Source organism: Physeter macrocephalus, chromosome 6, assembly GCF_002837175.3.
Source record: "Physeter macrocephalus isolate SW-GA chromosome 6, ASM283717v5, whole genome shotgun sequence".
Taxonomy (NCBI): domain Eukaryota; kingdom Metazoa; phylum Chordata; class Mammalia; order Artiodactyla; family Physeteridae; genus Physeter; species Physeter macrocephalus.
The window spans coordinates 644797-666411 of NC_041219.1; the positions used below are offsets into that span (position 1 = coordinate 644797).

General features: G+C 38.0%; 1 protein-coding gene across 2 annotated transcripts in view; it reads left to right on the forward strand.

Annotated features, from left to right (window-relative positions):
- The window catches only part of SRGAP1 (SLIT-ROBO Rho GTPase activating protein 1), a 270945-nt gene that overhangs the window by 244551 nt on the left and 4779 nt on the right, over positions 1-21615 (forward strand). For both annotated transcript variants that reach the window (XM_024122891.3, XM_024122892.3), the window contains exons 16-19: positions 6897-6999; positions 9776-10000; positions 12220-12299; positions 20338-20518. In XM_024122891.3, the coding sequence (XP_023978659.1) occupies positions 6897-6999; positions 9776-10000; positions 12220-12299; positions 20338-20518 (589 nt within the window). The remainder of the gene's footprint in view (positions 1-6896; positions 7000-9775; positions 10001-12219; positions 12300-20337; positions 20519-21615) is intronic.

Consider the following 21615-nt stretch of genomic DNA (forward strand, 5'->3'; position numbering starts at 1 on the left):
CGGCATGTGGGATCTTCCCGGACCAGGGCACGAACCCGTGTCCCCTGCATCGGCAGGCGGACTCTCAACCACTGCGCCACCAGGGAAGCCCCATATTTGCTCTTTTTTAAACTTTTTAAATTTAATGATGTTATTAACATTTTCCCACATCACTGTTTTTCAAAACATAGTTTTTAGTGTCCATATAATGGTTTTTATTTAACAAATCCCCTAGTTTTAGAAATTTGGGTTGTTTACAGTTATTTTGCAATTATACAAAAATACCACGATGAGCCTCTTGGTACATAAATTTGTTTGCCCGTATCTGATTGTTTTATATAAAAATCTTTTGAACTCTTTTCCTGGCTCTCCAGTGTATGTTTTTGTTGCTAAAAATTCGGCTTTACTGCCATACATGGTAGTTTTCTCTCTGAACTCTATAAATTTCTGTTTCATGCCTTATAATGATTTTCTCAAAGATTCCTTTTCTCCTTAAAAATGTTTAATAGACTGAACAGGTAGAGTTTCCTAGGCTAAGACTCAGTTTCTTTACTAACTTCAGTATGGCAGTTCAGCAGGAGAGACATTATTTATATGTTTATATCTACAGTGTTGCTAGTTAACTAGGAAAGAGCACAATGGCTTAATTCACAGAATCCAAATGTATTATTGGTTAATTAGAGAGATTTACAAGCAGTTCATTTCTTAGCTAGAAGACCAGCTGGTAAATCATCTCAAGGCTAAGCTAAGATCCATCCAAGTGTACTAGAACATCTGTTTTTCTCTTTTCCTTTCATTCGCACACATACACTATTACACACAACTGATTGATACCTTGACATTATTAGAATCTAACACTGAACCTAAAAATACCCTGGAACGGTTAAATTCCCCTTGATTACTGCTTGTTGGGCTATGGAGCTCAGAAATATTTGTGTACCCGCTCTTACGTAAGCCATTTCTAAATATGGCCATCAAGGAATTTCCTTCCCTGTCTTTATACTTAAGGATAAATTTGCATCTTGTGTTATCTTGTTTTCTGACAAACACTTTTACAAATAGTGCCACAGAAGAACTGATATTTTCAGAGGAGTGGCCATTTGAACTTTTTGCCGTTTTCTGAATTCACTTGTGTTTGGTACTGAATTTTCCACACACGTTTACATAGATGTGTCAAACCCCCATGCTGTGAAGTTGGCATCCTGATATGGGAACCTTGCAATGCTAGGGAAAGAACATAAATTAGCCTAGGGAGCTTTGAGCATGTGACCGAAGTTGGATGAATGCCACTTTTACCTAATTACATGAGATGCTGAAACATGGAAACAAAGGCCATCATAAAAGAAATCCAGATGAGATACTGATTTTCCTCACTGATGACTTTTCTGAGGAGAAGAAAAGATCCATCTTTTCATGCAGCATAAAATTGTGAAAGACCATGTATTGCCATACTCAGAGCCGGGGGGAATGCACGTTAATCAGAGTATCTGTAGCAACCATAAATTCTGACCCGCTAACTGGACTCAGGAGAGTTAGTGAGTCATTTGCACAAGAGTGCGATTCCTGTAGGATGCATGCTGCAAGCCTGTTAAGCAGCCAGCCAGGTATCATCCGAGTCCTACTCACAGCCAACGTGGTCTGGCCTTTGGGAGACATTGATTTGCTTGTACTTCAGGAATGCCAGCAATTCTGTTTTGCTTTCATTTATGAATGCCTGCCTCACACAATTTTATTTAGTCTCCTTGTTGTCACTTTTTTATATTCCTGTTGCTTTTCTCTCCTGAAATCTTCCTTTGCATCTCACAGAGCACCCCTATGCCACTCTTTTTTTTATTGCAGTAAAATAGACATAATGTAAAATTTACCATTTTAATCATTTTTAAATGTACAGTTCAGTGGCATTAAATACATTCACATTGTTTTGCAACTGTTACCACCATCTGTCTCCAGAATTTTTCTTATCATGCTGTACTGAGACTCTACCCATTAAACTCCTCCCTCCCTCTAGCTTCTGACAACCACCATTCTACTTTCTGTCTCTAGGAATTTGACTACTCTAGGTACCTCACATAAGTGGAATTATACAGTATTTATGTATGGCTTTTTGTGTCTGACTTAACTTCACTTAGCATAGCATCTTCAAGGTTTATCCTTGTTGTAGCATATATTAGAATTTCCTTCCTTTATAAGGCTGAATAATATTTCATTGTGTGTACATACCACATTTTGTTTATCCACTCATCCATCAATGGACATTTGGGTTATTTCCACCTCTTGGTTGTTATGAATAATGCTACTATGAAATTGGTATGTAAATATCTGTTCCCCAATTCTTTTTAAGTAAAAAAAAAATGACTGACTTTAAGGAGCAGGGGAACTGAGTTTAGAACTCAGAAATAGAAACAATAGGATCTTGAATTAAGATGAAGCCTCTTGGAAGTAATACCTGTATTCTCTTCTAGCCTAAAAATGACAGGCCCCCTATGGAAATTGACAAATATTAAAGATCAATACTACATTAAGTGGTTCCTTTTGCATTCTTTCCTTTCCTTTTGTGCTTTAACTCAAGGACCCCAAAACTAGCTTTAAGATGCTAAAACCCTCTCCCTGATAGTTGACCTTAACCTTAAACTGAGGGTTAGTTGGAGAATCAGTAGCCTTAACTCTTGAAACACTCCAGATCTTCTGTAAACAATAGTAAAAGTTTCTTGCTACTTTGTTCTTAATCATAACCCCTATATGACTTTATATGTGGTTGGAAGAGAGTAAAGGGTATTGCCAATCACGGGGCCCATTAATGGGACAGTTCCTTTTTACAATTTAATATTTACAGATATATATTAAACATTGTAATTGTTTGTCTTGAGGTATGATATAAAATTATTTATGCAAACAGTTTTTTTAATGCCCAAAGGAATAGATGATAATCTCAATGTTTACTTTTAATAATGGGTCATAATCTGTATAATTTTGCCTTTGAGAGTTTTCGTTTGTTTTTTGAGATAGTCTTTCTATACACAAGTATGCTAAATCATCTTTTTATCTTTAACTTAAAGCAGCAACAACAGTCATACTTTTTTAAAAAGTCAGTTATCTTAGCTAATAAACTTTTAACCAGTTAATTTCAGATATGAAACAATAATCCAACTATGCCTAAACCTATATAGCATTTATAGATGCAAAATTCACTCCACCAAACTCTCAATGCCTTGCAAATCATCTGTAGGTATTTCATCTTCCCTCTCTGTACAATGTGGGTTCTTCAAGTGTCCCATGAAGTTGTCATGAAAGATAAACCAGTTGCCCTGGAAATGTTTTGGTCCTACTGACACTCTTGAGACTGAATTAGGTGGAAATGTTGATAACTTGATTACTGAGCTCTTGTGACCTTAGTAAACTTATGCACCTGTTTAACAACTTCTTTTAAAGTCTCTTATTCCCCTTTTTCAGAAAAAAATCAAGACCATTGTCTGGAAAGTATATTAAACAAAGTGCTTATACTTGATAGGTGTGACACTGACTTGTTCGTAGTATTGTAATTTTTTCCATTTTGAAATACTTTACAAATAAAAAAGCAGAATATAAATGTTTTACTTCAATATTACTGAAATTACACTATTATTAGTTATAGGTTTATGTTGAAAACTTGTGTTACAAAAATGTTCATTGGATGATAATGTTTGACTTACATTCTTTTTTCTCTTTTTTTATTTTTTAGCGAAGTATAGTTGATTTACAATATTGCGTTAGTTTCAGGTGTACAACAAAGTGATTCGGTTATTTTTTTTTTCAGATTCTTTTCCATTATGGTTTATTACAAGATATTGAATATAGTTCCCTATGCTCTACAGTAGGTCCTTGTGTTTGACTTACATTCTTCTTTTTTTTATGCTTTTTTTTAACATCTTTATTGGAGTATAATTTCTTTACAATGTTGTGTTAGTTTCTGCTGTATAACAAAGTGAATCAGCTCTACATATACATATATCCCCATATGTCCTCCCTCTTGCGTCTCCCTCCCACCCTCCCTATCCCACCCCTCTAGGTGGTCACAAAGGACCGAGCTGATCTCCCTGTGCTATGCAGCTGCTTCCCACTAGCTATTTTACATTTGGTAGAGTGTATATGTCCATGCCCATGCTTTCACTTTGTCCCAGCTTGCCCTTCTCCCTCCCTGTGTCCTCTGATAGTTATTTTTCCTTCTCGACCAGATTAAATATAGACTTGGTGGGAGAGGAAAGGGAACTTGAAGACATGAAAGCTTTGCTACCCTGTCCTCCCTCCGCCTCCAATAGCAACAGATGAATGTGCAGAAAAGGCTGCATCATGAGTTTGGTGTTAAGCTCTATGACCCTAGCATTTCTAATTTGCCAACTTTTCCTTTTTGGTCTGTGTTGTTATACCCATAAAACCTGCGGAGAATGAGTATTGTTTCCCAAAATTAGCAAAGGAGAACAAACAGGCATGGACAGGTGACTGAACCTATTCAAATTCACTCAGCAAGTTGATGATGAATGACTTTTCATCTTGTTTATGGTTTCCTTTGCTGTGCAGAAGCTTTTAAGTTTCATTCGGTCCCATTTGTTTATTTTTGTTTTTATTTCCATTTCTCTAGGAGGTGGATCAGAAAGGATCTTACTGTGATTTATGTCATAGAGTATTGACTTACATTCTTTTTGAGAGTTTCTGAAATCCGTGTTCTCAAAGGCGTTAGCTACAGTTCCAGCTACAGCATACTCAAAGTTGGGAATGAAAGTGATTTTTCCCCAGAATCCGGATAAACTATTTGTTGTTTTGCAAACTCCTCAGTGGTTAAGTGAGAATATTCCTAATATTTTTTCCCCATCTTTTCACCTGTGGAAAATAAATGAAAAAATAAAATACCTTATTAACATGGTGGTTTGATAATAAGTGGAAAGCAGCTGGAGTCAGCACTCAAGATTCCAGGGAAACGAGGCTTGGCATGAGTGGTTCTCAACCTTGGCCGCATAAATGAATCTCAGGCATCAGCCTTTTAATAAAATCTTCCCAAGTGATTCCAAGTCAAGGTTAAGAACTGCTGGTTTAAGAGGAATTAGAAAGGGAAACTTGAGGTTAGGAGAGTATTATGATGGTCCAAGTTAGAAACACTAAAGACTTCAGTTAGGAAGTTAGCAGTGAGATATCCAGTGGTAAAAACAACAGGGCTTATGTCCCAGACAAGGGAGAAAAATGAAGCAAAGATACCATCTTCATAGACGTGATGGTCCTAACCTTGAGACTGGATGAGGTTGCCATGGAAGAGAACCAAGTAGAGATCCTTAAAGGATAAACACATTCATGGATGGGAGAGGGTCCAAAAACCTGAGAAGTGGGAGGAGAATCAATAGGCTGTAGTAGTAGAAGCTAAGGCCTGAGATTTTCAAGTAGGATATATGATTATCTCAAGAGCAATTAAGAACAGTGTAGTAACATGAAATCATAGTAAGCTTCAAAATGTTTTTGAAATAGTCTCTGAAATATTTTTCTCAAATGTATGCTTATTGGATATCTTCAAAGTTATACTTTATAGGGACTTCCCTGGTGGCACAGTGGTTAAGAATCCACCTGCCAGTGCAGGGGACACAGGTTCAATCCCGGGTCCAGGCAGATCCCACATGCCGCGGAGCAACTAAGCCCGTGCGCCACAACTACTGAGCCTGCGCTCTAGACCCCGGGAGCCACAACTGCTGAAGCCTGTGCGCCTAGAGCCTGTGCTCCACAACAAGAGGAGCCACTGCAATGAGAAGCCTGTGCACCGCAACAAAGAGTAGCCCCAGCTTGCCGCAACTAGAGAAAGCCTGCGTGCAGCAATGAAGACCCAACGCAGCCAAAAATAAATAATTTTTTTAAAAAGTTATACTTTATAAAGGTACTCTGAAATCCAAGAAAGATAGCCAGACTTATGAAATAGAAAACAGTTTCTAATTCTAGTTCCACCTTTCTAGCCAGCTGACCTTGGGTAAGCCACTTACCCAGTGCTCATTTTGCTAATCCATTGAATGGCGATGCTAGTGCCTGGCCTGCCCAGTGTATTGTTTTTTTGCATTAAATTAGATAACAAATGTAAAAATGCATTGTAAAATGTAGAGCAGTATACAGAGATTATTAGCACTAACTTTTCTGCTGTTATTCACAACACTTTAGTATTGAGAAGCTTTGGACAATTTATATTCCTAATAAAGAGGTAAAATAATACTAGGAAGTCCAAGGTCACCTTCTGTTCAGGGAGCTCACCATCCCACAGGGAAAACAGGATAAGGAAATATATAACTATAAACACCACGGCAAAAGTTCTGTGAGAGCAGGAATCATATCACTAATGTATTTCTAATGCCTAACTTAGTGCTTGAAATCTAGTAGGCTCTCCTAAAATACGTATTTTTAAAATTTGATGAAATACTATAATACAAGGTAAAGGTCATATGAATAAAATATTCGCATAGTTTTGAGGAAGAGGAGATTCAAAACCTGGCACATTGCCTGAATAACAGTAAAAGACAAATATATGATGAATTTATGAATCATGGAGAGGGAGAGGTGTCATGTCCCAAAAAAGTTACCTGAGTTAACATGCAGCAAAAAGGAGTTTAAACCATATCAGATGCAAACTGTAGAAATAGCAGCAAGTGAAAAATGATTTTTAAATTCAGAAGACTAAGTTGCTAAAGGCCAAGACCATGGAAATCAGAAAACAGTGATGGGTCAGAGGAGACACCCTCGGAAATGGTGCTACACCCTAGCTGATCACTTATTTGCTTTATTGGTTACGACTGCATCTCACCCAAAGGCAAAGTATTGCTTATGTTCAGATATGTACCTGAAACTTGGGTGCTAGAGTGTTCTGCTTTAAATGTGGCCAGTGAAAGCATCCTAATCATGTGCTCTTCTGTCTATAGGAATAGATAATCTCTATGAGAGGGCGCTTCACATCCGCAAACTCCTGACCTTGCCCAGGTCGGTCCTTATAGTGATGAGGTACCTCTTTGCCTTCCTCAATCAGTAAGTACCATAATTCTCTGCCAAAATGCTCATCTTAATTCCATTTGCACCCCTCTGAGTTCTTTGTTCTTGGATTCTGTAACATGTACATTGGGTTCCATTTATCAGCAGAGTTGAAGAGGAAATGATTGAATAGAGACTGAAGGTGCATTTTTCCTCAGCAGATCAAACTCTTTGTGTGACCTACCTTAAATAAGCCTTGTCACCAGATGCAGAAACTGTGGCCATAATTGCAAAAATATACAAGTATTACTAAAAAGAGCACTTTTCAGTGAATTACGTGTTTTTCCAACTTCCATCCAAAGCCAATGTCATAAATGTTTTCGTTAAAATGATGTAAACCACCTGCTCACTGCAGAAAATTTTTGTGATTTTTTAAGTTGTAGTCAGGGAAGGAGGGAAAGTGTAGGTGAGATTTATACACAAATCCAAGAAATAATTTTCTGCAAATTCAGTATAATGAGACCTTGTCAAAAAGATGATATTTCTAAAACATTCTCTAAAACAATGTAACAGAAATCTTAAAAATCACTGCATTATTTTCAAGGAAACTTTACTCTTTTAATTTAGGCAACTTGATTTTCAGTTGTGTCACTTGTAGATACATGGGCTCCATTATAAGAACATCTTCCCCAGGTCCTATCTAAGAGCCCCCTTGCACTTCAGTGTTTCAGTTAAATAACTGGAAATTAAAAATCCAGGCAGAGTAAGCTTGGGGAAATGCTTTCTCACTCTAGCATGAATTCTCCCTTCTTAAAATTAGGATATTTTCTCTTCTCTATTTCACTGGAAGTTTTAAGTTCTTAAAAGCCATGGGGATTTATTACAACCCTGCTAACTCTTCCTGAAGTCATACCCATTCAGGCTGACCCCCTGCAAGCCAAGTATCCTAAAATAGGGAAACGCTGGCAAGGAACCGTACAGAATGGAGCTAAAGCATTCACAAATGATATTTGTACAGAAGTCACCCCTGGAAATTAGCAGTATCTAGAGAGATGGGTATAAACTGTTTTAGGTTAAATACATCCTGTAAATTTTTACCTTTAAATAAGCCAAGTCACCCAGGCAGTTTTAAAAATCTGAAGGTTTGCCATCTTCACCTTTAATTGCATGTGCCTCTCCTTCCCCAACATGGAGCACCTTGCATTCCTGCTGGTCCTCTCCATGCTGTCCCTACCAAATTTTCCTGATACACCTGAGTGAAACCAACTGTGAATTAATAAACCACAGTGGATTAGGAAAGCAGACTGACCATGAATCAAGAAAGTTCTCAAAACCTGAATCTAATTCACCATGTATCTCAACAGAATGGCCACCGTGCCATTAGTCAGACAGTTGGCATTGCTTCCAGCATTTCTGCCCAAAGATGCCCCTTGGTTCCCTGCATCTGCCTTCATGCAGAGGCAAGGCCCAGCCTCTAGGATAGGATGCTTGGGACAGGAATTTTGGGAAAAGAAACTATTCTCTTTTAATTGTAAAATCAAAACATGTATGTAACATTTTTATGTCAAGTTTTTGCTCTTCAAGCCAGCACAAAATTAAAGACCCAGAAAGACTGTGTCTCTCCCCATTGAGCTTAAGTGGGTCTTTTGAAAATTAGACCATTCTTATTCTGAATCTCACTTTTCCTTCCTGCATTCATTTTCAAGATGATCTGTAACATGATCATTGGCTGTTATTTGTGAACTGTTTTTAAGATTTTATGTTTGAGAAATGGCAGAAGGGAAAGACATATGTTACCTGTGGAAATCATGCTTTTGTATTTTCCACTTTCTAGGCTATCTTATTTCCAAAACAGGGTAAAGTATCATGTCACATGGTATCTCAGTTTCTTTGTGTCTGTCAACATCTCACAAATATAGAGTCTCTTTTTTTCTCCTTCCATTTGTCATCTGTTCACCTGGATTTTACATTTCCTTTCAATGTTGACATTCTATACACTGTAAGATAGATTCTCTAGATCCTCCCTGGAACAGCACCTTGCCCATGTGTTACGAGGCATAGCAGTAAAGAGCTGGCTTATTTTCAGTCACCTGTGGAAAATATCTCACACATAGCCATTGGATTGATTTTAGAAATTAGTACTAGACAACTGGAAGTCTCCTCAGAGTTTGTAGTTTACCAGCTTTAAATGGAATGCAAGAATTGAGGATTCTTTTCCCCTTCTCCTGCACTTGTGTGTTTTATGACACTGGTTGTCACCTAGTGTTGCTAGTCTTACCCAAAAGCAAATTACAAAGCCTGGAGTTGCTTGCTTTCTCTCAGTGGGTACAAAGAAAAGGTGATTTGTTTTCTTCCAGACTCTCCTCAAGATTTATGGGAAAAAACTGAAATTTGAAATGTTTTTGGTCAGCTGGAGGACAATTTTAAAGATCTCCATAAAGCTTTATAGAGATCACTGCTGCCCCTCCCAGATTTACTTGAGCAGCATTTACAGCCTGACCATAATGTTTACAAATGAAACTCATTTACTTGATCCTTGTCTCCATTGTAGTAGAGATTATCTTAAACTCCCCTGTGGCTTTAAAAAATACCACTTAAGCAAACAGGATTTATGTTCCCCTTTCAGTTTCTACCAAGTTGGAAGGTTGTAAGTCGCTTTACTTTCTTTGGAATTTGCTGAGCCACCTTAAAGTAGGATGGAATATCATTTTATTCTAATAATAAAAACCAAATAAAATCTTTTAGATCGGTATTTTTAGAATAGGAAGTATCTTCTTAAACATTGATTTTCTTTTTTTTCTCATGTTAACTCCTTTCTTCCTTCTTTTCGTAGTCTTTCACAGTACAGTGATGAGAACATGATGGACCCTTATAACCTGGCCATTTGCTTTGGACCCACATTGATGCCTGTCCCAGAAATACAGGATCAAGTGTCCTGCCAGGCTCATGTGAATGAGATTGTCAAAACCATCATCATCCACCATGAGACTATTTTCCCAGATGCTAAAGAGCTGGATGGCCCTGTTTATGAGAAATGTATGGCTGGAGATGACTATTGGTAAGTCCAAGAATTTTAGTCCTTCTCCCCCTGGAAGAATTATGGAAGTACAGATATCAACTTAATTAAGAAAAAGAACTGACTGTAAGCTGCCAGTGCTTCCAATTTAAAAAAAAAAAAAAAGCAGCAGCAGCAAGAACACTTGCGATACATTAGAATACTAAAATCCATGACAACACTGGCTCCTTATTATGGAATTTCATATTCATCCCCCCTCTCTTTTCCCTAAACACGACATCTTTATAGATATATCCATCCTATCATGACTTTTGTAGAGAACGGTTTTGATATATAGAGCTGTGTTAATTTTTACCATTATGTCAAGAAAAGATAACTGAATTGACAGATTTCATTTTTATTCCTAAATAGTTTTGATTCTATATAAAGTATTTCAAAATTCTCATTTAAAAGGAGTGCTGTCAACCAAATGTGTTTTCATTCTTACTTATTTTCATTTTCATTCTTACCAATAAATGTTATCCTAACCAGTTATGGTCACTTTGAGCAAATTTATTATTATATTGTTGGGATAAAAATCTTTTAATATGGCAGTGTAGTCACCTCCCAATGAAGTATAAAAATGAGGGGTATAGTCAATTGAACAGTCCCAAAGGTAAGGAACCCTAAAATGTTTATGTTCACTATTTGATATACGAGTGCTAGTTTCTAAGAATTCATATACAATAAAAGTGGTTTTGATTCCTTGAGCCCCTACCATGTGCCAGCTTCTCAGTGCATATGATCTCTTTTATTCCTCACAACCACTCTACCCAAGTAAGTTAAGAGAGGCCAAGGAGCCTGTCCAATGGCTAGTGGTTACTGGATGCAACCCAAGGCTTGTCTGATTCCAAAGTCCACACGAGTCTTCCCACTCAGCAGCTGCCTCCCAGCCTACCTCGGAAACTGCTTTGTGCAGCTCAGACTAAGGAGGAGCTGGAAATGAATTTGTCTAAGTCCTTCATTCTGGACCCTCCTCAGGACACTTTGTTTCCCACTGCCTTCCTGGAGATTAAGTAGAAGTAGAATAAGTAGCTGAAAGATCTAAATAACTCAGAGTACACTTATTTTTTACTTAAACCACAGTATATTCTTAAACCACAGATGATCCTATGCCTTAAGAAAATTGAGAGTTGACTATTTCCACAAGTACTGCTAAATTAACAAAAAAGCATGATAGATTCTAGTTTTATAGTATATCTAGCAATTTTATGTGAAATTCAATTTTAAAATATTTACTTGAGCACTTACTACATGCACATACTGACTAAGCTTGGCTCTGGGAAGATAAATGAATAAAACTCAGCCCTGGTGAGATTCAGAATTTTATTTTCCTAGTTGTATTTGTTTCAAGGCCAGTCAGTCATGTTTAGTATTTCCAAATATTCAGGGCTATGTCAGTAAGTTCTGTTGTCTTGTTCATTTTATCACAGAGCAAGTATGTGGATGTCTGGTCGATATTATTTGATGCGTTGTATTCTAGAACTTTTGTGGTTGCTCCATTTTTACAAACAGGGTAAAAGCCCCATAATAAAGAGTCTTGCAGCCAGGAACACGTGCTTGATTATGTCCTTCTCCCATACATAGTGTTTTTTATGGGTATCGCTCATTTTAAACAGAAAGTCAGTAATATAGTAGTCATCCTTCTCCCCCAATGCCAGCAATATAAATGGGCTTTTACAGTAATGTCAGGTTTGTATTTGTAACCACTGCATTCCATTTATCAGCATACATTTGAGAAGAGATAGTGGTAATGTTAAAGGATAAAATCTGACTCTCAGATACAAAAATGAACATGTGTCTAGAAAAGATAAAAAAGATACTACAATCAATTCAAAGCAGAAACCGAAGAGCCATCCATTTTTATGCAGTAGGGAATATTGAAATGAATTTGCAAAAACTGGTGTATCCGTGGGGCAATAATCATATTCCACTAGAATTCAACAAATTTTAATTTTTATGGATAAAAATTATTTGTAATACTATCAATTTCCTACAGGTTAATTTTGTCTTTAGAGAGTTGTAATGTGTCAAAGATGAAGGTACATACAATCCCATAGGATTAGAGAATCCTAGAGGCTCCAGCATTCCGCTGAAAGGCTGTCCAGTAACTCCTTTGCCATTCCAAAGTCTTATTTATTTATTTTTTTACAGTAGCAATTGTTCATCTTTGAAATGCTTTCCACTTTGGCTTCATATGAATTTCTATTTCTGCTCCTCAGCGACAGCCCATACAGTGAGCACGGTACATTGGAGGAAGTGGATCAGGACGCTGGTACAGAGCCCCACACCAGTGAAGATGGTATGCACTTGTGCCCATGCTACTATAAAATTAGTCTTTATATCCATTTTTTAAGAATTGCTTATATTAAGAATTCAGTAGATACAAAAGAATACTTACTAAATATGTGTAAAGTGCGAAGAATAACATTACAATGAACACTTGTGGAACCACCACCAAGTTTAAGAAAAAGGTATCATTACCTTTGCACTTTCCTGAACCCATTGCCTTCTTTACCCCTCCAGGGTAACCACTATGTGTTTGTACTTTTAAGTGATTTATTGTTTCATTTTCTGTTTTCTTGAACTTTTCATAAATGGAATCATATGTATATATTTTTCATGATTTTTTTCTACTCAGTATTATGTTTCTGAAATTCATCCATTGTTGCATGCAGTTATAATCATTTATTTACCTATATTCCATTGGATTTATTATTGATGAATATGTGAGGTGTTTTCTATTTTTTGCCATTAAAAACAGTGCACCTATGAATATTTTGAACATGTATCCTACTGCAAATGTAGAGTTTCTCTAGGATTTACACACGTAGGAGTAGCACGTCTTCAACTTTACTACATACTGCCGAACTATTTTTGAAAATGGTTGTAAGGATATCTACTCCCACCAGCAGTGTCACAGCCTTTCAGTTGTACATAGTCATCAACACTTGATTTTTTTTTTCCTTTATTTTTTTTGGCTGTATCAGGTCTTAGTTGTGGCACACGGGATCTTCGTTGAGGCACACAGGATCTTTCATTGCGGCGCGTGGTCTCTTCATTGCAGCGCTGGGGCTTCTCTCTAGTTATGGCATGCAGGTTTTCTCTCTAGTTGTGGCGCACAGGCTCCAGAACGCGTGGGCTCTGTAGTTTGCGGCACACGGGCTCTCTCATTGAGGCGCGTGAGCTCAGTACTTGTAGCCCATGGGCTTAGTTGCCCCGCAGGATGTGGGATCTTAGTTCTCTGACCAGGGATCAAACCTGTGTCCCCTGGATTGGAAGGTGGACTCTTTACCACTGGACCACAAGGGAAGTACCAACACTTGACTTTATAAAATGTTGTAATCTTTGCCAATATTTTCAGTGTGTAATGACATCTCATTGTGATTTTAATTTGCATTTCTCTGATTACCGATGAAGATGTTGTTTTAAAATATAGTGTATTAATAGAAAATTTGAGGTGTGGTAAGGCCAGCAGATTGGGAGATGATTGCCATTGAAAGGATAATTTGATACAGTTCCTAAGAGGAGGGGACACATCACACCTCAGGGGGCCAAGGAAAGCACCAGGGTCAGTCAGGAGGCAGAGGGAGAGGAACAACTGGGTAAGAGCTCTTATTGTGGTTTCCACAGAAAGGAACAAGAGAGGCAGGGTAAGCAGGGTTAGGATTGCCTAGTTTGAATAATTTCAGTGGGCTCTGGGGCTGTCTCTGGTTGTCTGGGACCTGGCTCTGAAGTGATTGGGGCAGACAGATAGTGGCCCAAAGTGTGAGAGCCCCAGAGAGGAGGTGGTTGGGATATAGGCTCTGGATTGGTTGGTTTGTATTTGAAAAGCACATTCCAGGTGAGTTGTTTACCATCCCTAGGAATTGGCTAACCCTGGGAGGGACAGTCCCTCCAGGGGCAGCAAGGCCTCAGAGGTCACAATACAGAAAATGAAAAACATGGTTAATACAGATATACTAATTTTTGTATGTTTAGATTTCTTCTTTATGAAATTCCTATCTTTTGCCCATTTAGGGCCTACTTGCCCACTATTATTTTCTTTGGGCTTTTTCTGCTTAGTTTAGTTTAGTTTGGCTTTGTTTTTTTCCTATTTATAAGAGTTCTTTGTGAGTCTGGATCAGGTCTTTTTTTGGATATATGATTTGCAGGTATCTTCTGCTCTGTAGCTTGTCTCTCATGTGCTTATTGTGTCTTTTGCCAAACAGAGAATCTTAATTTTAAAGGCGCTGAATTTACCAACCTTTTCCTTCATGGTTGTTTCACTTTGCATCTCCTTTAAGAAATCCTGTGCCCTGAGGTTAATGAAGAAGTTCTTCTATATTCTCTGCTAAATCCTTTCAGGTTTTGTTTTTCACACACAGGTCTTAATTCTACCAGGAATTTATTTGGAGGTATGGTGTGAGGTAGGGATTTGTTCCTTTTTTTCTCCATATGGATGCACAGTTGTCCCCACTGTCCCAGCCTTAATTGTCCTTTCTCTACTGCTCCACACCTTTATCATAAATCAAGTGTCATCTCTGCATGAGTCCGTTTCTGGGCTCTGTTCTTTTCCATGGGTCCACTTGTCTATCCCTACACCCGTCTTAATTTTGATACCTTTTAATCTTAATATTCGGCAAATCAAGACCTCTGAATTTGTTCCTCTTAACAATTCTTGGCCTTTTTCACTTAAATTTTAAACTCAGTTTTTCAAGTTCTTGAGACAAACAAGGAAAAAAAACCTAAAAACCTGTTGAGGTTTGGACTGCAATTGCACTGATCCTACATATATTAATATGAAAAAAATTGATATTTTTATAATATTCAGTCTTCCAATCCACAAACACCTTTTTAGTAACTTAATGTCACCCAATAAACTTTTATACTTTTCTCTGTAGTGATCATTTTTTTCTCTAACTTCTTAAGTTTAATATTTAACATTACTTTTTGACACATTTTTAATGCAAACATATAAAGCTGTCAGTTTTTTCTTAGTACCTCTTTAGCTGTGACTAATCTGCTTTAAACCCATTCACTGTGTTTTTATTTTTAATTTTTTTTCTACAAGTTCTGTTCAGTTTACTTTCATATCTGCTTGGTCATTTGCTCTTTACTTATAATATTAATCCTTTCCATTGTTTTAGATTATGTGTCTAATAGCTGAAGTCTTCCTGGATTTGTTTTTGTCGGCCTTTGCTCATTGAATCTTATTTCCAGTGTGTTTTATAAATTTTTTACATATTTCTTAGAACTTCATGGAATTCCTTTATGCTGAGTTGAAGGTATGTCCCTCCAGGGAGGGTTTTCATTTACTTCTGCCTGGTGCATAACCAGCTTGGGACCACATTAGATTTTTAGTTTGAGATTTTTTCAGGCCACCCAGGTAGTGTGAACTTAAACTGCAAACCTGCCGGAGGACTGAAATGTGGTTGGGATTTTCTAAGGTGATTTGTTTCCCAAGGCTTGAGATAGATTATTTCCTTAAGTCCTAAGTTGGAGTGGTTACATCTATGGAGAAGTATGGAGAGTGAGAAGGGAGGAAGATTTCAGAACTAGAAGTCCACTGTGACACAGAGAGTTTGATCCTTTGGTGGGGCTTAGATTCTCCACACTGGGCAGCCCCTGGACCTAGTCTTTTGTGCAAAATAAAATTTAAGTTAACCAGGCAGGGAAAATGCCCTCCAGGCAAACTCTGACTTAACATATTCTAGTGTTCTGTTTACCTTGGTGGGTTCCCACATTCATCAGGTTTTTGGTCTTTAGTATTCCTCACGGTCATAATTAATGTGATTACAAAGATTTTTTTTTTAATCCAGCATTTTTAGTTGATTTCAGCAGGAGGGTTATCAGGCTGTCTCAGTCCACCCTCTGCTTTAAAAAAAAAAAAGTTTCTTTGTGTGTTTTTTAAATATATATATATTAATTTATTTATTGTTTTTATTTATTTTTGGCTGTGTTGGGTCTTTGTTGCTGCACACGGGCTTTCTCTAGTTGTGGAGAGCGGGGGCTACTCTTTGTTGCAGAGCACGGGCTTCTCATTGCAGTGGCTTCTCTTGCTGCGGAGCACAGGCTCTAGGCACGCGGGCTTCAGTAGTTGCAGCACGCAGGCTCAGTAGTTGTGGCTCATGGGCTTCGTTGCTCCGCAGCATGTGGGATCTTCCCGGACCAGGGCTTGAACCCATGTCCCCTGCATCGGCAGGCGGATTCTCAACTGCGCCACCAGGGAAGCCCCTGTGTTTTTAAAAGTAAGATAAATTGACATTTTTAGAACTTAAGTTAGAAGAAACTCTTTAAAGTGAGAGCTTCTATTTCTGTGGTATTTGCTTTAGAAAGTCTCTGAGCCCTCCCTCTGCCACTCTCCATTCTTTTGTCTTGAGTTTCTGTGTTTCTTTGTGATTCATTCCTTTTTCACTGATGACTTCTCTGAGTGTTTCCTTGCTTTGCCCCAGTGGCAGGAAAAGCCCAAGACAAAGCCCCCGCCATTTCTCTTTCCAAGCGTCAGTCTCACCACCGCACCATCTGTCAGTTGTTCTTACCTCTTGGCTACAAAAGAGCAGCTTTGCTGAGGGCTCTGTGTTTGAGATAATATTTTGATCATGTTCACTTGATTTTGCTGGAAAGAAAAGCATTGCTTACAAAAGACAGATACCCTTGCCCGCAGCCAGACTCTAAAGTCCTGTAACTAAATTAACTAGAGTATTGATTGTCTTTTTGATCATCTAGGTATTGTGTTTTCTTTTCTCTGTCATGGTAGCACTAGAGAGAGTAGCTTTTGTTTCCAAAAGACAGGCTGTCACAGAACAAAATCATCATCCTCAAGGGCAGTGGGTAACAGATCTAGGAGAGAAAGTGTCAGGGACAGCAAGGTCCCAGAGGGGTAGTGTGATGTACTAGCACTTTGTATAAAGTTACAAGAAATGGAAATATAAGACTTGATAGCACCAGGCAGTCAGAAAATCAGCTTCGTTGAATTTTCTTTCCCTTTGCGCAAAATTATAATTGCCTTGTAGGAAAATGAAGTTATCGTGTTCACCTTTATTAATGTTGTTATTGGTAGCAGTAGCATTCTACAAAGTCTCTGCAGGACCTTAAAGGACTGTGTGACCCTATATGAAAGGGGTATGGTGTGTCTCCATGCCCTGAGATCGATTTGCTCTGCAATGATGAGACTCAGATGTGTATAAATAGCTTATTGATTGACATTTGACTGTGAAATTTCTCTCATGGGAGTAGAAAGAGTCAAAATAATGAAATTGCTCAGAATTACTAGTTGATGTAGTAGGATTACCAGTAAAGTGTACTTCTGATTCATCTGGTCATTCTTTTATAACGTCTTTACATTTGAATTATATAAGCAGAGTCTGATAATCTTGTTGCTAGTTGTTTCAAAAAACAAAGAGATAATGAGCATAGAGGGCATGATGATGAAATTATGATAAAATATGTATATATCTATTAAATAGTCTTAAATCACCCTTGGCCACTGTTGACAGTGTAAGACTGAATGGCATTAAAGAATATTAATAGTTCTCTCTTCCTTTCCCTTTGACAGGTACATAGGTTGTATGCTATGTTATGCTGTTATCTTTCCACTTTTTTCAGTAAAACAATTTAAACAGATGGGTGTGTCACATAAGAATTTGCAAACACATATCATGAAGCTCTTTTTGGCATGAGTTCATTGGCATGACTTCACTCCTCCATGTATGTTTATTTGTGTCCCCTATACCACAGACAGGTTTATTTCTGTCCCCCAGGGCAGTGGTTCCCAACATTTTTGGCACCAGGGACCGGTTTCGTGGAAGACAATTTTTCCACAGACCGGGGGCGGGGGAATAGTTTCAGGATGATTCAAGCACATTACATTTATTGTGCACTTTATTTCTATTATTATTACATTATAATATATAATGAAATAATTATACAACTCACCATAATGCTGACAGGAGGCGGAGCTCAGGTGGTAGTACGAGCGATGAAGATGTAAATACAGATGAAGCTTTGCTCGCTCGCCTGCCACTCACCTCCTGCTGTGCCGCCCAGTTCCTAACAGGTACTGGTCCGTGGCCTGGGGGTTGGGGACCCCTTCCCCAGGGAGAACTGGGGTAAAAAATTTGGCATCTGTCATTTCAGTTCAAGCAGGATTTATTCTTGACGTGCAAGTTTAGAACAGACTATAAAGTCAGTCTCCTTGAATAAAAGTTCTGTTTCCTCCTCTATGAGCAGACTTGTGGATATTTAATAAAGCTGCTGTTTATTGTTTTATTAAAATATAATTTTAGGATGGAATATCGGAGTGTTAACATACGATCTAAAAGTTATCAATTATTAAAGGACTTAAACTATTGTTTTAAAATTATTTTTACACCTACTTTGCTGAGAAGTATACTATGTGCAGATCATAGTGTTGTGGTTCTGCCATATGAAATATTATTCACCTTAAACATTATCCACTAGCAAAAAGATGGGGCTTATTTTTTTTTTTGTCTTTAAATATAGAGCTGAAATTCACCCAGGCCCTTCATATAAGGTAAACCCTAAGCTTTTTCAGTATGTTTGTTGATTTTCATGCTCTTGCCATCCCAGAGGATGTTTGAATTTATCAAGTGAGAAGTTTAGCTGGCTATCCAAGGATTTCTTGTGCAGTTATTTCATATAAGTACAACAGATATTGAAGATATTGCAATAAACTTTGGGAAGCAATAAACTCTTAAATGGAAAGGTTTGTTACCAAGGGAAATAGAAGAGAAAAGTTCCTTACAAAATATTTGACAGGCAGGTTTTAATCTATTATGTGTACATATATTCTAGAGTATTTGGAAAGTAATACATGCTCAGTTTTTAGCAAATGAGGTATTATTCATTGCATAGACAAGATTTCTCTAAGCATATGCCACTTGTACTGACCCTTTTTTGTTCTGTTTCTTATTAATTAGCAGTTTACTCACCTATTGTTGGTAGCAGGGATGAGGATGGGGTGATAGTGGGAGAGAGGAGGTAGGATCATAAAGCCCCCGATTCAGGGCTTTTTGCAATAAGCTGGATCACAAAAAGCAACTCTTGTATTTGTTTGGAGTAGTTTGTCCTCTTATTTGCCTTTAATATTTGTGGTCAGAATTAGAATAGAGCTGAAATTCCAATTCTAGGCCCAGAGCTTGATAGCTTTTTTCAACTTTTAATTTTGTGGTCATTGTAGCTTCACATGCAGTTGTAAGAAACGCAACAGAGAGATGCCATATACCCTTCTCCCAGTTTCCCCCAGTGGTAACGTTTTACATAACTGTAGTATAATACTACAAGCAGGAAACTGATATTGATATACTCCCTCCACCATTTTCACATTTCACCAGTTTTACATGCACTCATTCGTGTATGTGTTTACTTAGTTCTGTACAGTTTTATCACACGTGTAGATTTGTGTGATCACAACCACAGTCAAGATCAAGAACAGTTTCATCACAAGGATCCTTCGTGCTACGCTTTAATAGCCTTAGCTGTTTCCTTCCGTCACTTCTCCGCCACCCCAGCCTCTGGCAACCACTAATCTATTCTCCATCTCAATTATTATGTCATTTCAAACATGCCATATAAATGGAATCATGCAATATGTAACTTTTTGAGGTTGGCTTTTTTCACTCACCATTGTTCCCTTGAATATTTTTTGATCTCTAGAAGATATAATTTTTGAATCTGGTCCTTTGAGTAGGTATGCTTGTTTCACAGGTGATATCCAGAACTTGTTTTTGATGCTAGAAAAAATAAGGTTGACTTTACTGTTGGTAGTAGTTTCAAGATTTGATAGTGCCAAAAAAAATACATAAGGAAATTAAATATATTCAAATAGTATTTAATGTGGTGATATCTGTAAACTTGATTTTTTTTAAATAAGCAAATAAAGCATAAACTTCTTAATGTTCTGAGATAGTGATTCTTCCATGTTCTAAATGGTATTAACATGTTGCCAGGGAACTTGATCAAATAATATTGGTAAAGATAACACTGGAGCTGTTGCAGAGGATATTACAACCCAAGGAGAGATTTTATATATCATATTGCAAAGCTTTAAATATTTTTTTATTAGACTGTCATGGTATCTCTAGTAAGAGGCTGTGGAAACTAAGATCTAATGTTCAGTTTTTCTTTGCCTGAAAAACTGATGACAGCAAGAGAATATTTTTCTGTATCTCTTTTAACAGCATCATTTTCTCATTGTCTTGATTTATTTATTACCTTGTTCAGTCTGGATATTAAAATGACCTTGTTTATTTCTAAAGCCTCATATAGACCTTTCAGTTAGTGTATCATGCCTTCCTGAGAACCCTGGCCCTCACCATCTTCTGGTGTGTTCTTTGTAGAATGTGAGCCAATAGAAGCAATAGCCAAGTTTGACTATGTTGGGCGGTCTGCCAGAGAATTGTCCTTCAAGAAGGGTGCTTCCCTGCTGCTGTATCACCGCGCATCCGAGGACTGGTGGGAAGGAAGACACAATGGGATCGACGGGCTTGTGCCCCACCAGTACATAGTGGTGCAGGATATGTAAGTAGTCCTAGCTTCCATCACCTGACACTCCCAAGAGAAGACTCCAGCCACTGTTTTTTTAATATATATATATAAATTTATTTATTTGTTTGCTTAGTTATTTATTTATTGGCTGCATTGGGACTTCGTTGCTGCGTGCAGGCTTTCTCTAGTTTCAGCGAGCGGGGGTTATTCTTAGTTGCAGTGCGCAGGCTTCTCACTGTGGTGGCTTCTCTTGCTGCGGAGCATGGGCTGTAGGTGCACGGGCTTCAGTAGTTGTGGCTCACAGGCTCTAGAGAGCAGGCTCAGTAGTTGTGGCACACAGGCTTAGCTGCTCCGCGGCATGTGGGATCTTCCCGGACCAGGGCTCGAACCCTTGTCCCCTGCATTGGCAGGCGGATTCTTAACCACTGAGCCACCAGGGAAGCCCAGCAGCTATTGCTCTTAAAATGACTTTGGTCTCATGAGAAAAGAGCAGAAGGGATCAGAGCAAACATTTCTGAGCTGGGCACAGTTCTTCACCTTGTTAATGGATCTTTGCTAACAGTACTTCAGGGCCAACAGCTTCTCATTTCCCAAACTCTCCTAGAAGGTCTGGAGCCAAGGACTAGTGAGAGACACCTTCTGAAGCGTTCAGGTTCTTAGAAAAATACCCTGTGCAGAGGATGGCTTTAGGAGCTAAAGTGGCACTGCTGATTCCCAAAACAGTGGTGGCTCTTCTCTTGGTGCCTGTCTACTGTTTCAATTCCAAATTCCCAAGAGAGACAATACTGACTTCAAGTCTAAAGAGAATCATCTTCAGCCTTCTTTATTAATTTTGCTGATGAGAAAGCTCTACTTTCAGAAATACTTAAAGAGACATCTTCCAATCTGGTCATAATTTTAAGTGAAAGAAACAAGTTACAAAATACCATGTACAGTGTAATCTTAATTTTGTGACTACAGTATTTCACATTGCAGCACCAATTTATGAACAGCTTTTCAAGGAAAAGAGAAAAATACCACATAAAATGTATAGTGACTGATTCAGCCGAAGTTTTAAAATGTTAAAATGTGTCTCTCAGCATGCAAGAAATATGATGTGTATGTATACAGACATGCAGTCATATATATCT